This window comes from Protopterus annectens, chromosome 12.part0 (assembly GCF_019279795.1).
Source record: "Protopterus annectens isolate FY-2018-M chromosome 12.part0, PAN1.0, whole genome shotgun sequence".
NCBI lineage: Eukaryota > Metazoa > Chordata > Ceratodontiformes > Protopteridae > Protopterus > Protopterus annectens.
This window is the reverse complement of record NC_056746.1, coordinates 1,371,377,880-1,371,396,124: the sequence shown is the minus strand read 5'-3', so window position 1 is coordinate 1,371,396,124 and position 18,245 is coordinate 1,371,377,880. Positions and strand designations below refer to the sequence as shown.

Sequence of the window (18,245 nt, the reverse complement as noted above, 5' to 3'; positions counted from 1 at the left end):
CAGGATGTGTACACTAGGGAGCTCTATGTGTCATCTTGAAAGAGAAATAATTACTAGGCTTGAGATGTGAAAGTGTTTTATTGTTTTATAACTTCCAGGATCTGCCTTTGAACCAAGAAGCGTCCTTGTTTATGTATTTTCACAGGTAGATGCTAAATGTCGTTGTTTTTGAGCCTGGGAACTGAAGTCAGATGACAAGAAATGATATCATTCTGCAAGTATCCCAGCAGTAATATTTGGGAAGTCTCAGACAGACTGAGCATTTCGTATTTTGTCTTTGACCTGACACAAACATCCACTTACCATGTGTGTCTTGCTTGCTCTGTAAATGAATTAAGTAGGGTACAGTAATTTCTCTTAGATACAGTCAGGAATATAGTGAAGTATAGCTTAGATGTTTTCTTTATTTACCTACAATGTTGTTTTAAATATTTCCTGTGCTTTTGAACTCTGATGTAACTGTGATTATATACTATATACTAAATATTTTCTTGTTCTTTTATTATTTATTATTAAATATATTTAAACCTTGTGGCTGATATTTGAGAGACATTATTTACGTTCTGAGAGTATCTGCATATTTATTTGGCGACAGTGGGCCACTCCTAACAGCCTTGCTCTTGATCCAACTTCTTCTTTCGGCTTCTCCCGGTAAGGGGTCGCCGCAGCAGATCACCTGTCTGCTCATGACTGGCAGTGGAGTTTTATGGTGTTGAGTTGCCAGCCTGGCGCCCAACCTTTCACAGAAGGCACACACATGCACGCACTCACACCTAGGGCCAATTTAAAGTGTCCAATCCACCTACAGCATGTCTTTGGGATGTGGGAGGAAACCCACGCGACCACAAACTCCGCACAGAAGGTACCCCAATAGAGGATCGAACCAGAGAACCTCTTGCTATGAGGTGGCAAAGCTAACCGCTGCACCACCGAGGCTGCCCCACTGCTCTTGGTCCAACTACCATTTGGAATAATAGTAAAATTACACAGTAAGATTGGACACCCTTTGTTAAGGGCCTTAAAGTAGCCGATAAGGATGTGGCTGATGGCAGTGATAACAACCTTATAGTCTGGGAAAAAGGGGAAATAGCTAGTAAACCTGTGCCAGCCTTTCCCAGGTGGGTGGGTGTGTGTCTGTATGTAAATCAAACCTCAAGGAGTGTGTGTATCAGCTACTTGGGAAGGGACACAAAGCACTAGTTGGACAGAGGGTGCTGGAAGTCTTGGCTTGCGCACTCAGCTGATATTTCAACTCTATAGCTGTGCCAGTGGAGAGTCTTACTGGGAATCTGGAGAAAGAGGGAGAAAGCAGCCCCAGACTGACTGTGGTCTCTGCTCTTAAGGGAAACTGCACTTGATGCAGAGAGATGCATTTGGAAATACTGTGTGTGTACTTCTCATCCTCCCTATGTACATCCTCCAGTGGTGCTATTGGTGAGGATTGAGGCTCCTTGATCACTGGGCCAGTGCTGGGGCATCACAACCCTGTCCATGTTATTACACTGGAAAAACTTCGAGCACTTAAAGAAAGAACACATGAGCATGTCTACGAAATTAATAAGAAAAAAATCTTGTAATGCCCTCTATAAAAACATTCACTGGAGTGTCAAAGATTTAAAAAAATTATTTTTGTTATTGGTAAAGTAGTCATAAATGATAGAGGTGGGACCATGGAAATTTAGTTAGGATTACTGTGGCAGTTGCGTCTTAATGCCACACAAAAGCCAGGTCTTAACGATATGACTTGTTTATACAGTATTTTAAAAATGAGGGCTGATAGAGATGTGACCATATATATCATTGAGCAATGTGGTTACATAAAAGTTTAAAAACAATTAATTAAAAGTAATATCAAACATTTTAATAATATTTTTAGGATTTTAGGATTATTTATAAAGTGACATGTTTTTTATGCAAGGATTATTTATTCACGGTTTCTTGTGCATTAATGAAACTGTTTCTTTAAATGACAAGGTCTGTTTGATTGATTTATTGAAGGAATTTTTGGATTGGACAGTTTTGAAGTTTTACATTTAAATAAGGTGTGGTAATGTTTTTTTTTCATCTCTGAAGAAGTCCATAATTATGGTCAGATGGAAGAGCTCAGATTGTTTTTAATAAAAGCTAAGAGAATGCGTGGAAGCTGCAGTCTATGTTTTTATTTTTGCCTGATAAATGATGGTTTTTACTTCACTTTTGCCTAACAAGTGAAAGTTATTGAGGTTTCATTGTGAGAAGTTATTTACGTTTGGAAAGAACATCGGAAGTCTGAATAGTTAATTGAAAACTTAAGCCAAAAGCTTGGGTGAGAAAGAAGTGCCTTTTTTCCTTGTTGAGAGCTGCCTTGGTTATGGCAGAACAGTTGGAGGTTGCTAGTTTATTTTTTATTTATTTATTTATTTTAATAAAGCTTAGGAATTTATTCCAGGTTATGTCAAAGTGAACTGAATGGTTAGATGTTTTATATTTGAGAAGTGAATATGTGAGACATTAAACATATTTGAGGAAATGGGTATTAAGAGGGGTTTAGCATGAGTATAGATAAGATGGCTGGCAGTGTGTGAGGGTGAATAAACTGTGAGAGTACCATGGTAAGTAGTAAGGTGACAGCAAATTAATAGTGGAGATGAGAAGAACCACAAACATAACACTGTAGCTTAAGGAGGACTATGGAGTAGATTAGAGGAGATTATAATGGAATGAAAAGAAAAAGATGTTAAAAGAGAAGGAAGGAAGATAAGGGGGAGAAGAGAGTGGAATTGGTGTGCTGGAGATTCCAGGCAGGGGATTTCCCTTATTAATCAGCATTGTCAGTTAGAGAAATGCAGAATAAATCATAGTATAGTAGGAAGTAATTCAAAAAGTACTACGAGCAGAAGAATTAAATAGGGGATGCGTATAGTAAAAGGTTTGTAGATATTATTTATTTACTTGACATTTGTTGACCAGGATAGTCCGGCTGAGCAAAAAGCCCTTTTTCAGCGGAGGCCGGGGAGAAAAGCTCCACAGTGTAATAATCAAGAATAGTTACAAAAGTCAGCAAGTGATACAGTAAAAAAATGCATAATATTAAATAAAACGGTGGAAAATATTAGGAGAATATTGGTGGAACTCCACTGTAAAATAAGTTAAGCTAAACAATAACAACAGATCTAGAACAGTGCTGTAAGGAGGTGATAATACATTAGACAAGAATGTTCAAACAATCAGAGATAAAATCAGAGTAAAGGTAGTCAGCAACAGAACCATATTAATGTGAGTATGAAGTTTAGTAATTAGGTAAGGACTGAAACAAGTGCCAAAAAATACATAAAGATGGTTTCAAAAGGATGGGAAACTTGCACATTGTAGTTAGTGAGAAAGTCTAGGACTAGTAGGTAGAAGAAAAGGTGTTGTTAGCAAGGGGGTGAGGGAAGGTTCAGATGGGGTGATTACAGAGACATGTCCTGGTGCTATAGAGGTAACTTTTGAGAGTTTTTTGAATTCAGAAAAATGAGTGATGCTTCGAAGGAACATGGGGGAAGCTTGTTCCAAGCAAGAGCCTGAAGGTAGCTATAGAGATTTTGTCCAGGAGATTTTCTAGGTTTACGGATCTGTAAGAGATCCTGGTATGCACTTCTAAGGAGTCAAGAGGGCTTATAGGGGGAGACATGGGAAGAGAGGCTAGGGCAGGAGGAAGGTTTGTTCAAGATATAGTGGATGATAAGAAGTTGTGTAAATAAGAGTTGATTAGGAAATTCAAGCCAGCTGAGCGTTTGGAGAGCAAGACAGTGATGTGATCTAGAAGGCTGATTAGCTGCTAATCTAGCAACTTTGTTGTATACAGTTTCAAGTTTGGTAATAAGTGAGGACTGTAGATTAGTTAGTACTTGAGAGCTGTAGAAGAGGTTTGGGAGAATATATGCTTGGGCTAATGAGATCCTAGAGTTAGGTGTAAGGAACCTTTTATTGTGATAGAGTAGACCAAGCTTTTGGTGTTTTTTTTTTTTTTTTATATACAATGAAGCGACATGAAGGTCAAATTTAAGCTGATCACCCATTACAGCACCGAGAAGCTTAGTCTGGGTATCAGACGTGATGGGGGTGGTGTTGAGGGAGCAGATGGTAAAGGAAGCTTTTAGATGATTAAGGGATTTTGAAAGGAAGAGTAAAAGTTTTGTTTTCTTAGGGTTAAGTATGAGTTTGTGGTTAGTAAGCCAGGTTTCAGTGAGGGTAAGTGATGACTAAGTTAGAGTTAGGAGGTTTGAGGGATTATCAGCAATGGTAATGATTGTAGAGTCATCAGTAAACTGTATGAGAGAGGACTGAGGACAGGATGTATATAGCTGATTAATAAAGATATTAAAAAGGACAGGACCCTTGAGGGACACCCATTTGCATGTAGAGAAAAGAAGAGCATGCAGAGAGCCATTTAACAGATTGCTGCCTATCTGTGAGATAGCTGTGAAACCAAGAGATAGTTTCTGAAGATAGGTTAAGTTCAGAGAGTCTGGAGAGGATGATAGGATAGGAGACAGTGTCAAAGGCTTTTGAGAGGTCTAAAAACAGGCAAGACACTAGTTTATCATTGTCTTTGGCTACAGAGATGGTGTTAGTAAAGGATAAGAGGCAGTAGTAGTACTGTGATTAGAGCGGAATCCATGTTGGGTAGGTGTGATAAGGTTATTTTGTGTAAGATAGGTTGAGATTTGTTTATGAATACAGTGCTCGAGTATTTTAGAGAGGGGAGAGAGTAAGGCAATAGGTCGGTAGTTAGAGAGCTCCACAGAATTACCTCCTTTGTGGATGGGTAAGATATAGAACTTTTCCAAAGAATAGGAAATGTGAATTCACTGATTGATCAGTTTATAAGGATGGAGACGGGGTAAGCTAGAGAGAGTTAGCTGCAATCTTAAGGAAGGAGGATGGCAGGTTGTCAGCAGAAGGGGAGCATGGCTTAAGTCTGAAAAGAAGTTTTTTAATGTAGTGCATTGGAACAGGAGTTAATGAGAAAGGGGTATTTTTCAGTAGTGGGAAGGTGGCTGCTGTAGGGTTGGAGTTTAGAGTAAGTTTGCTGATGGTATCTATAAAGTAAGAATTGAAAATAGATGCTATTTCTTGTGGTGTATTATTAAGGCAGGGGTTAGGAGTAGAAGGGCTCCCAGGGTGGAGAATTTGGTCAATATTATTCCAAAAAGTTTTAGGGTGTCTGAGCTCAATAGTTTGGGGTGAAAGATAGAAGCTCCTTTTATCATTTTTATGTGCCTTTTGGTAAGATTTCTGAGTTCTCTATATTTTTTCATAGTGAGTGAGTGATTTTGTCTTAACCCAAATTTTCCAGGCTGAATCTCTGTGTTGGATACGGGAGCGGGTAAAGTTGGTGAGCCAGGGAGAGCAATATGATTTGACTCTTACTGTTCTGAGAGGGTCGAGGGAGTTAAGAGAGTTGAGCAAGATAGAGTTGAACTGTAGGACACCGTCATCTAGAGGTAAGGATGAGAGGAAGGACCAGTCAATGGAAGAGAGAGAATTGTTGAAATAATCTGGGTTAAAGATGGTTAGTTTATGACGCTCTTTAAATTTATGAGGTCTAGTGAGGTGAGGGGTGAATCTATTGACATGTCTAGGGGAATGGTCACTGATAGAGTGTGGCAGGGATTCAGGTTCGTGATAGAGGTTAAGTGTGGAGACAAGGATCCAGGCAAGTACTGAGCTAGTATTAGTTGGTTTGTGAAGGAAGGTAGGAGAAGAGATAAGGTGCATGCAGCCATAAAGGTTTATACTGGAGGAAGGGGAGCTGGAGATAAGGGGGAGCCAATTTATGTTAACATCACTTAGTATATTATTTCATTAGATATATTGTCAGATGTTTAATTGAGAATGTGTTCTAGCAAGGGTATGTTGTCACCAGGTGGAATGTATATAGTGACTATGGTTACAGTTTTATTGTTGTTGAGTTTACAGTTAGCAGTAATAAAGTTCAGCTGGGTGAAGGGAGGGTGGAGGGTTAGTGCAGGGGATAGGGTTAGGAGGTTAGAATACATAATGGTGACTCCACCACCTTTTTTGTGAGTTCTATCAAGCTGATGAATACTGGAGCCAGGTGGAAGGAATTCTTTGTCAGAGCTGTGAGGTTTAAGCCAGGTTTCAGAGAGAGCAACTATGTTGGGTGAGTGTTGGGCTATGTAAGAATTGATAATACTGTACTGTATAGTAATTAGCTGGAATGAGATGGAGAAGAAAAGTCTTTATCTGTTAATTAAACAAACTCATGCTGAACACGTGCCCGTCTTTCCTTTATGGACCAAGACTTGTGCACTTTTTAGAATGAATTCTCCAAACACTGTAGTTCATTCGATAAGGCTTTCTTAGATGTTCATAATATCAGAAAACTGTCTTCATTAACAGTACTCATAAACAATTAGTGTTCAAAGTTACCGCATGTCATATTCAGATTGTCCTGAACAACTTAAACTAACATAGTCTTTACATGACCTGTCTTCTGTACTCAGGCTCGATCGTCTGTCATCTTCTCCGAGATAACAGGTCAAATGAACTTACAAACCTTAACTAAACTGCTATCCTGAATACAACATATTATATTGCTTCAGTCCAATAATTTTCCTTATTTACTTCTCCTAACCTTGGTCTCAGGCTTTGTCTCATATGTGCAACATTCTATTAAGGAACATTCTGCAACTAGCAAGACTGCATCTTTCTCTTGAGAAAAGAACATTGTGTCTGCACACTTTATGCTTAACTTTTCCTTTCTAATAAATAACCTTGCTGGTCAACCATGAGAGACAGTTTTTCTTTCTGCTTAACTGTCTTTTATGCATAAATGAAACACAATTTATTTTAGACTTTAGCCTAATAACTACTTTAAAATGGAAGTCCCTAATCTAACAGTTGTGTCTGAGGTCCCTGATGAAAGTCTACAGAGATCTACTTCTGTAGTTACTTTACATCTATATTGCTAACTACTGTATACAGGTTTATGCTACCGGACTCATAATTTGAAATTTAAAAAAAGGTATTCGATAAACCTGCAATTTTAATTTTGAACTCTAGGTGTCACTTGAGCATTTATGACCCGTTTGAATTGAAGTCTCTTAACTTTATGATTTGACTTTTATATTACCTAGATGTATAGTCTTTACAGCCTTTAAGTCTAAGTTCTGATGTATGAGTGATGTATTTAAAACCTGTACATTATTCAACCCCATTTTGCTGGAGGAAGAGGTCCTGCAAAATCTGTACACTGTACCATGCTTCCTCTGAAACTGGCACTCACTGCAACTGAGTTTTTTTAACGTAAGGTTGGTCTGCAGACATATTATACACTCCTCCCGAATTTCTTTACATAGTTTTTCAGCTAAAGATTCCAAGACTTAACCTTTATGACAGGCCAAATTTTCTGAAAACCTACATGACCTAGTAGCTGTTGGCTTTATCAGCTGCTTAGCCAATAATTTTAGTACATAGGGCAAAAAAGTGTCCCTTGTTCTGTTTTGTACACATACAATCTTACTCCCAGGACTGGACTGGCAACTTTGCATTGTGCCCTTTTATCAGCACCCCCCCTGCAAGTCTTGGATCTTTGCCAGATTTGCCTCAACTGTTGAGCCCACTTGGCTCACCTCTGTTATACCTTTTACCTTAATCTCCTTTCACTGCATTGGATATAGAGGAATCCCCTCCTTGGCAGCTTTTTTTGCTGCCACATATTGTACAGCCTATCAAGCGTGATGGCTATTTTCTGAAGACTAACTGAAATCTGCACTAAAAAGATAACTTTACAAGTGGTCTTAAGCATAATTATCATATTCTGTGTTAACTTGTGTCCATAAAAAATGTCTTGTATGTGCAATATTCCATTAAGGAACATTCTGTAGCTAGCAAGATTGCATCTTTCCCTTGAGAAAAGAACATTCTGTCTGCACACTTTATGCTTATATTTTCCTTTCTAATAAACTCTCTCTCATTCTTCACCATCAATGTTATTTTTCTTTCTGCTTAACTGTCTTTTATGCATAAATGAAACACAATTTATTTTATGCTTTAGCCTGTCTAATAACTACTTTAAAATGGAAGTCCCTAATCTAACAGGCTATCCAGGAGTGGAACTCCGTGATCTCGTTCAGAATACTATGAATGTTTAATGAGTAGGAGGAGAGATGTTTGGGACTAGAATTGGTGTTATGGTGGAACATATGAGCAGAACTGGTAGGAGTAGAATTATATTGGTACGGGCCAGGGTTGGGGTGAATGTCACCTGAGAGTCGAAGGATGTCAGGAGGGTTAGTGAGGACAGATATGAAAGGGTGGCTTATAAGAAATTTCTGTTTGAGTTTGTAGTGAGAGGAGAATTTTTTTAGAGACAGAGTGATTTTAGGAAGAATAAAGCAAGTGAAGGAGAGGAGTGAGGAAGAGATGAGGGGAGTATTAGCAGTGAGTATTGATTGGGCAGGTAGGAGTGGAGGGAGTGTTGGGATGTAAAGATAGTTGAGTGGGACAGGAGGTAAGGTGGCAAGAGGGAGGAGCATTATTAAGAGGAGAAGTATATATGAGGGTGGTTACTAGTGAAATTAAAGGGAGGTATTAAGGAGTGGTTAGCTAAAGAGGGGGAAGGAAGTAGACTGAAGGGAAGTAAGGAATAGGCTAAAGAGTTAGAGGAGAGGGTGGAGATGATTTTGGAGAAGTTCCTGATTAGCTGGAAAATGTATGGGGCGGGATAGTAGGGCTGGTGGAGCTTACAGGGCTAACTATAAAGGTAACTGATATGGGGGTGGGTGGGCATGGGGGTAGGGTAGGCGAATGGAGCAGGTTGGACCGATGTCCTTCGCAACAGAAGAAAAAAAAAAACAAACAATGCCCTAGAGGGAGAAGGTAAAGTATAGCAGGGAGCAGGCCTTGGTGTAAGTAGAGTGGGTCAAGAGATGAAGGGGGGAGTGGAGGGGAAAAGCTGTAGAGAATAATCGTAGGGGGAGAAAAAGAAATAGGTAAAGAATGCAAGGGTAATAGTTAAGGGAGAATTCTATTTAACCAGAAGACGCCAGATAGATTTTAAAGGACATATTTTAAGGGAGAATTCTACTTAGCCAGAAAAAGCTAGATTTAAATGGGAGTAAAGACAAAAGTAAAAGGGGGAGAGAAGAGATGGGTGGTCTCGGTGGAGTGCAGTCAGCCTAAAATACAGTTGTTACAGAAAATGTTTATTATTTCTGTTAACTTTTAATTATTTAGTTAAACATACAAATAAGCACTGTTGGCCGTTATAGTGAAGAGTGCAGTTCCTTTCCAGGATACAGTGGCGACACTCTATGTTCATAGGTTGGTACTAGGCTAAGGCCCTAAGGCCTATGCAAGCCTAGCCATAACAATTCCCTGGAAATTTTTTCCCACAATATTTACTTCTCTGGGCCCCTGTCTAGCAGGGCGACTGACATGATCCCCGGGGTGAATTTCCTATCTCCCATCCAATCATTAAGGTTCCTTTTGAAGAGGGCCAATGAGGTGCTCTGCTTGACATGTACGGGCAGTCTATTCCAGAGTATGGGGAGTCTCTGCATTAAAAACCCTCTTCCAATTTCTTCCCTCCGTCAATTCCTGCTGCAGGCCATTCCACAAACTCAAAACTTTCTTTACAGACATTCTCAACCCAGTTTTTTTCATACACACTCCTGCTTATCAACACCTTTATCCATCCATTCACACAAGCACTTGTAGAATATATTATACATATATATGTTGACCACTTTGGACTACTATTCCTTTCATCAATATACACTTTTGGACTCCTCCCTCATCTATACATTACTTCATCTTCCCCTGCCTACAAATTCATACCATACAGCTTTCTGCACACAACCTAACCACTCTCCTCTACCTTAGCTATATACCACACTGCAAACATCACTCCATCCTTTACCACTCTTTCTTTTCTCCATTTCTCATAACACTCCCTTCATTAATATACCACACAATCAACATCGTACCAAACTTCCACATTCTTCTACCCATCTTCTATACTCTCAACTCACGACAGCAAGTCAACTGCTACTACTTTGTACACAACACTAGCTAACTTCACTACCATAATATTCCCACATTATATCCCAACTCTACCATAATATTCCCACATTATATCCCAACTCCATCACAAAGATACATACTTCATAAAACCCTCTTTCTCCCCTGGCTCTATCCTCCTCTGTACTAACACATATGATCAGATCCATTTTCTTACAGATATATTAAGTTAAGAATAGCACTTTATCAATAGCACTGAAAGTCAGACAGAGATACAAATGGCTTCATACCTCCACTCACCCCCACCTTCATCCTGAAACTTAGTGGAGATACTTACCCTAACCCCAGACCCAAACGTCATCTACCCACCATGGCTAACTCTTTACTTTCAAATGCTCTGAACACAATTTTCCTATCAGGTAATGGAAATATCATTCATTTCAACATTAACCTCAGAAACATCTACAACAAAATTCATGATATCCATGCATGTCTAGATTTTTATTCCAAAGACATTCTAATCACAACTGAAACCCAGCTAAAACAAGCAATAACTGACAATGAAATTACTCCACCTGGTTTTAAACACACTCAGATTTTAAGAGCAGATGGCATTGCTATAAATTATAAAACAATTTAGAAATAACTCCAGCCCAGATAAATAACCCAAAATGTAATAATGCTGAACTTCTGAATGCATACCTCAAAATCAACTAAAAGAAATCTATATGCATCTCAGCAGTATACATCCTACCATGCAACAATATTACCACAGTCAAAAATATCTGAAGACAACCCCCAGGAAACCTTTATCTTAGGTGACGTGAATATAAACTAGTAATCCATAAACAGCAGTAACTCCAAGGACTCTACTCACTTACCTGACTTCACCCAGCTAATAAGCTTCAACACCAGAATCAACAAAAGCACTAACAGGCAGTGCAGTCCACACAGGTCTGGATACTGACAAACAAACCCCACAATATAAACATCTTCTGGTTGCCTACCAGATAGAAGGAACACCTCCCAACCTATGTAAATCAGACAAAAACATGGTTCACCCAAACAAACAAAATCTATAAACAACTACGCAACTTAACTAAATTTGACAAATAAATATATTACAGCCCTGTCCCACTACAACTGGAATGTATTAAGAGCAATACCCCTAGATGAAGCAGTTAATCACTTCAATTACACCTATATAAAAATACTAAATGATTTATCATCAGTTAGGACAAGAAAGGTAAAATCTAAGAGCGCCATGGCTGACAAGAGAGACCAAACAGGTCATGCTGCAAAGGGAAAAACCATGGAAAGAAAGGTACAAGAATAAAACACAAAATGTTAGCTCTCTCAGAAACCGTACCAAGACCCTTGTTAAATGTGAATGCGTTTAGTGACAGACTCAGAATCACTAAACAAAAGAAATTATTACGTGATTATAGTGACTTTCAAAAGGGCCAAGTGTTTATTTGGCCCAGACATCAAGCATCTCATTCTCCGACTTCATTATCACAGTCGGAAACATCTTTAACTACCAAAAGACAGAAACAGACAGTTAATACTCATACTGTCGTTCAACCTTTACCTCAGGTGCCAGCGTCTATGTTTTACAGAGAAGCAACTACGTTAGCTTCCTTGGGAGCTAACAATGATGAAGTAACGATAGTTGACACACCCCCTCCTAATCAAGAAGCATTTTTCACTCATTCATTAGCTCCAGCTGCTGGAGCTATTCCGAAGAATACTTCCAGTGCATTACCACCTCCGGTAACTTTTTTACCGTACCAGAAACGACAGTTTACACATCAAGCAAGAGGGCGGTCTCACAGCAGGGACTCCCGCAAGAGGAAATACTCAGCGGAACAGTTCGCACAAAACAGAAGAAAAAAGAACCGACTCCCAGCTTGCTTTTTAATTATTCTTGTCATGTACTGGATGAATCAAGCATTAGCGTCCTGAATCGAGGACTCAGTTTTATACCAGCGACTCCTGCTACATTGACAGTTACGTTGATTGACTTAAGATTATTTTGTAGGAAATTGAGTCTAAAATTATTATTTAGTACTGACATCAATAATAAGCAGGAAGTTATACGTTATAGAAATAGGAGTGTTTTTACACCGATTATGCCATCACATATTGAATGCAAAAAGCATCTGTTTAACAACATAAGCAAGAAAGGAAGATTCTATAACCTTACACCAGCAGAAGTACGCTCTTTAAATGAACTCACACAGAATTCTCATATAGTTGTAAAACCGGCTGATAAAGGAGGGGGTGTAGTAGTTTTGGATAGTCATGAATATGTTACCAGTATGCTTGATATGTTATCAAAAGTGGACACATATACCCCTATAACATTGGAAGAAATAACTCACATTGTGAAAACAGTAAAGGATGTTCTTTATGACCTCCTTATGTGTCGCCAAATAAGCCTTGAAATCTTTGAATTTTTGAGTATAGAACATCCCACCATACCAATAATTAAAGGGCTACCCAAAATACACAAAGAAGAGTATCCCGTCCCCCTTAGACCTATTGTATCAGGGGAGAACTGGACTACAGCACATATTTCCATTTTTCTTGAAGATATTTTGAGACCAGTAGTAAATCAATTTCCCACCATACTTAAGGATACTTATGATTTACTCAATAATGTGAAAAAGTTAGAATTAGATAATAGACGACAGAATATATTGGTAACAATGGATGTAAAGAATTTATTTACATCAATACCGAATGACATCGGTATAGAATATATAAGAGAACTTTTAACTAAAGAGACTACTTTTTCTAATGATAATGTTATCTTAATATGTCAGCTCCTAGAACTAGTGCTTACAAACAATGCTTTCATATTTGACGATACCTATTATTTGCAAAAATGGGGGGTAGCCATGGGCACCCCCTGTGCAAATACGTACGCCAATTTGGTAGTCCTTTGGTGGGAAAAGTTACATCTTTTTAATAATGAGAAGTTCAAATTTGTTAAATTCTATAGGCGTTTTGTGGACGACATTATTATTATCTGGGAGGGCACTTTAGAATTATTTGAAACATTTCTACAATATTTAGAAACTACTACTACTTTCTTAAAATTTACTAAAGAAACTTCCATGAAATAAATAAACTTTCTTGATGTCACACTCAGTTTAACACCAGGGGGCAACATTGCTTCAACCCTTTACAGGAAACCGGTTTGGAAAAACGCCATCCTGACATTTGATAGCATGCACCCAAGACACACTTTCCATGGCATAGTTAAAAGTCAGTTTATAAGGATGCTTAGACTTTGTAGTAAAACTGAAGATTTAATAAAAGAAGCCTATTCCATGGAAGCTCTATTTATTAATAGAGGTTATGACCCTAGAATGGTCAGAAACATCAAACAAGAAGTCCTGGGAGATAGCATACCTATAGAAAATGACAGTATCAATACATGTTACAATAAACATTTTTCTAGCAACCATAAAAGGGATGTTAGAGTTGATGATTATATAAAATATACTATCACATACACTAGTGACATAAAGAATATACAACAGATCATTCAGGACAATTGGAATATTTTAACTATTGACTTGAAAACGAAAGAAATAGTAGGTAAATATCCCAGATTTCTATATAAGAACAGTAGGAATCTTAAAAGAATTTTGTGTAGTGATCATAACATTATGTTGGATAGAAAAAGTAATGGAATAAATAACACTCAAATATTGAATGAAGGTACATTTCCATGCCATAAATGCAATAGATGTAAATATATAACAGAAGTGCAAACTTTTAAACATCCAAATACTGATTATGTCTTTAATCCACATTTTTATGCTAATTGCAATACACGTAATTTAATCTATCTTGCCACGTGTACAGTATGCCAGGCATTTTATGTAGGGTTAACTAAGAGGAGGTTACAAGAACGAATATATAACCATCTATATGATATTCGTAAGGCTGTGGAAACCAACGCACTTGCCAAACATATTATTGAATATTCTACTCACTCATTTTGTTTTAGAGTATTGCAAGTGCTACCACAGAATTTCAGGGGTGGGGACTTAAGAGAATGATCTGGCCCTTGCAGAGTTGAACTGGATATTAAAATTAGGCGCACATACATCTCCAGGCATAAACAATTATCTGTCCATCAAGCCTGTATTGATATCTAGAAAATGATTGTTTTATTTGTACTCTATATTTATTTAATCTACCTCATGCATATTGAATGCAAATATATGTAAATTTGTTATTCAAATATTATATATACATACTCATACTATATGCATACAGTTTATATCACATTGTGCAATACATACACATTCATCTCATTTTGCATAAACGTTCAGTCTATGCAAATACATATGTATTGATGAAGAACATGTATCTATAGAAGGCATTAATTATATTTATTTTATTTTATTTTATATTTATTGTTATATATAATTTGTTATAAGTACATTTTTATCTAGTGATAGTATTCAAACCTGAGAATGCAGCTGTCTTAATATGAAATTTGTTTATGACTAATAGAACTGACAGCGTCATAGGTTACTCACGTTTAACTGTTTCATTCAAGCTTTTTTACATAAATTATACAAATGATTTATTTTTGCTTTGGATGATGTTCCGATTAGAAACATATGCAGAAGTAATACATTTTACTAGTTTTGTTAACTAGAATTATATGAAATCTAAATATAATGAATGTATATATATTTTTAAATAATGTGATTTTTTATACATATCGTATCTGTTTCTATTGATATTATAGAATACTTGAATAGGAATGAATTTCATATATTTTTGCTACAAACAAAGTATGCATAATGTATATATTTTTAATGGAAGTTTTTAAAAGAATTATTTTATTTTAATTAATAAGTTTCCCGCGCTTAGCGGATGTATAAATATACAACAGCTGATCAGTAATTACTATCTGATGAAGCGTGGATGGACCACACGAAAGCGCTCATTTTTTGTTCACTCAATTAATGCTTTTGGATATTATCCTGGTTGCCAGAGTTGTTCTGACTAGCTACAAGTGCCTTATATTCAACACCTCTGTATTCATCCTTCGTGGTTGGCATCTCACTTTACTACTTATCCTTGTTAAATGTGACAAAGAAATACTACAGTAATCTCTATATATATAAAAAAAAAAAAAAAAAAAAATATGGCAAAAACAATCCCAAGCTTTTTTGGTCCTCTCTAAATAAACTATTACACCTCAGCCATACCACTACACCCAGTCCTTCTACTTCAAACAACAAAGAGTCCACTGCCACTCAGTTCAACACTCATTTTATCCAGTCAAATTAAACGACCACCTCACTGCACTCCTCCAATTTCCACCTGTTCTCGAAAGTCACACTGCCTTTTTTTTACTGAAAAAAAAAACACAAAGGAGGTATGTCAGAGTTAAAATGATAGATCTATTGTTATCCTTACACCCCTCTCTAAAATCCTTGAGATACGTATTCACTTTCAGCTTATGAAACAGACAACCAAACACAACCTAGTCTTCAACATCCAGCATGGTTTCAGGCCAAACCACAACTTCACCAATTTAGAAGAGGTCAATCTTATTTCTTCACTTTCCCTTGACCTTTCTAAAGCATTTGACACAGTGTCCCACCAAAAGCTCCTGTCTGAACTTGCAATACTATGCCTCACTTACTCCTCCCTCTCCTGGTTTCACAGTTATTTACACAATCGTCGGTCAGCAAACAATTAAATGGTAGCAAAACCTTTCACCATTTCAACCAATCTCTACTGGTGTTAGCCATGGGTCAATACTTGGCCCCTTCTATTTAATATTTTCATAAATGAATGTCATATCACACCTCTTATCTGACCCATCCACAACAAAATTACAGGGGCAGATGATGGTCAAAAATAAGGTGAAGCTCAAGTCTTGTACAAAAATCCATTACAGTGAAGAGTGCAGTTCCTGCTGTTTTATGCTTTGGATCAATATTCTGAAAGGAAGGGTAATACCGAAGGCCTTCCATGAGAAGGAATACAAGAATACTGTAAATAGGAAAAAGTAAAATAAGAAGTATAGATTGCAATGTTATAACAGAAGAATAAATTAGTATGGAGATAACATGACATAAGACTGTAAAGTGTTTTGGTGAATGCTACTGGATAATGAGGTTGTAGCAGGGACTGGTTAAGCTAATGGGAAGAGGAGGGGACATGTGCAGTGCAAACGTAAATAATGTGGGGACGGGGATTGGATAGGAACTGGGAGCAGGAGAGTGAGTAAGGGTGAATGGAGTGGGTTGGGACCTTTCACAGATGACGATATCCACCCAAGAAAAGCAATCCATTACAAAGAGTTTAAACATCAGTGTGGGTGCTTTTGCTAATATAATGTAAGTAAATCAACAACAGGACAGCAGAGTAGAGAGTTTGCAAAAGTTTCTCATGAGTCAGAAAGCCAAACATTAAAGCCAGGACAAGCTACCCATGGATACGAAAGCCATACATATTAAGATATCATGGCTTTAACAAGCCTGAATTATATTAACACAATGTGTCCTTTTCTTTTACCAGTAGCACTAGCTGCAAGCTCACTGGTACATATGGTTTCAGCAGCTTACCTAGCGGCATCCAAAGATGTCAGTCTACACATTCCCCACACTTAAAAATATTATCTGCAGGCTGCAAATCCTCTTACCGTAAGACATAGAATTTTATGTAGAATGATGCAGAGAAACTGACAATGTTCGATATTGAGTAGAAATGCTGAACTATACTGTACTAACACATCTCACAAAGTATTTTATTATACAATGGTCTTGTACTATGATAAGGAACTGCCTGAAAAAAAATGATCGCAATTCTATATGGGCTGTTTCTCCACGAAGAATCAGTTAAGTTTCAGTTTCCCAAATAATTCTCAGTAATCTAAGTGTCAATGGTACAGGGAAAATATCATCAGACTGTAACTGCTCTGATAATACGGAGCTCCCAAAATATATGTACATATACAAGGAACTGCCTATAAACGCAAATAAACAAACAATTAGGAGATCAGTGCTCCATGTACTGTTTCAGTTTCCCGAATAATTCTCAGTAATCAAAATGTCAGTGCTACAGGAGAGACGTCATCAGACTAACTAAACCGAAAAGTGCAACAAAATGCAGTCACATAGATTAAAAGCAGTTATCATTAAGATTTATAGATCTCAACGCCGCTTGCTTTCATCAAACAGCGTAAAAAAGTCTTATTAAAAAATTACGCATTTACATTACAACCCTGATGGGCTTTAGACTGCTTGCCCCTATTGCTATCAATGGACAACCGTTTTTATTAGCCTACCTGATGGATGTAACCTACACAGATGCAATGCTCACAGTACACTCATGTAACTTATAACCAGTTAAGTGGTTAACAAAAAGACAAGCAAAAAAAAAAAAAACTGCAACCTTTCAGGAATAATACTGCCAAAATCAAAATCTGTTTGGAAACGTCATGGTCTTGGATAACTCAGTTTCTCATTCACACTTAACGTTTTATTTGCACTTACCGCGTCTCCTGTACCTACACACTTGTATCCACAACTAACGATCTCCCAGTGAAGGAAACACACAAATGCATCTTGTGGGCAAGAAATACTGCTTTCCACCAACTCATACAGCAGCTCCAGGCCTGCCATATTTTTTGCGATGTAATAATTATGAACTCCAGAGACAGTCTGAAGGCACGCCAAACGCAATGAGTTGTCAAAATATACCCAAGGCAAAAGTGAAACCTACTACCAGTCAATGAAACTCGTCTCTAAGGTACGGTGCAACTGACATTTCTGCCCGACTTGCAACTGCGCCACATATAACATTTCCGTAATAAAATTATTTGGAGGGATGTTTGTTTTTGAGACGGGGTAGTCCGTGACAGTAACGTCGCATATTAATTGGCAATTTTGCATAGTGTACGAGTATAGTTTTCTTTGGCTTCTCTGTATGTGTGTGTATTTATTTTTTATTTATTGCATTTGTTTACCGGGAAAGTCCACTGGGCCTAAAAGAGTCAATTTTCGGTGGAGATCCGGGGAGAAAAGCTCCGACAAGAACACAGATGCAGAAAAAAAAAAAAAAATAAACATTAATTGGTACATAACTAGAAACAGTTTTACACATAGTGGTTACAGTAATATATGTCAGGAATGTAGTTGGTTTGATTACAGTAACATATACAAAATATATACATAAAAACAGGAATT

At 37.5% G+C, this 18,245-nt stretch overlaps 1 protein-coding gene across 2 annotated transcripts in view; it reads right to left on the bottom strand.

Annotated features, from left to right (window-relative positions):
* The window catches only part of PSMF1 (proteasome inhibitor subunit 1), a 1,027,177-nt gene extending 1,009,361 nt beyond the window's left edge, over window positions 1-17,816 (bottom strand). The window contains exon 1 of one of the 2 annotated variants that reach the window (XM_044090428.1): window positions 17,553-17,816. In XM_044090428.1, coding sequence (XP_043946363.1) covers window positions 17,553-17,681 — 129 coding nt within the window. In that variant the 5' untranslated portion in view covers window positions 17,682-17,816. The remainder of the gene's footprint in view (window positions 1-17,552) is intronic. The other variant, XM_044090427.1, reaches the window with a different exon arrangement.
* Between the last annotated feature and the right edge of the window lie 429 nt (window positions 17,817-18,245).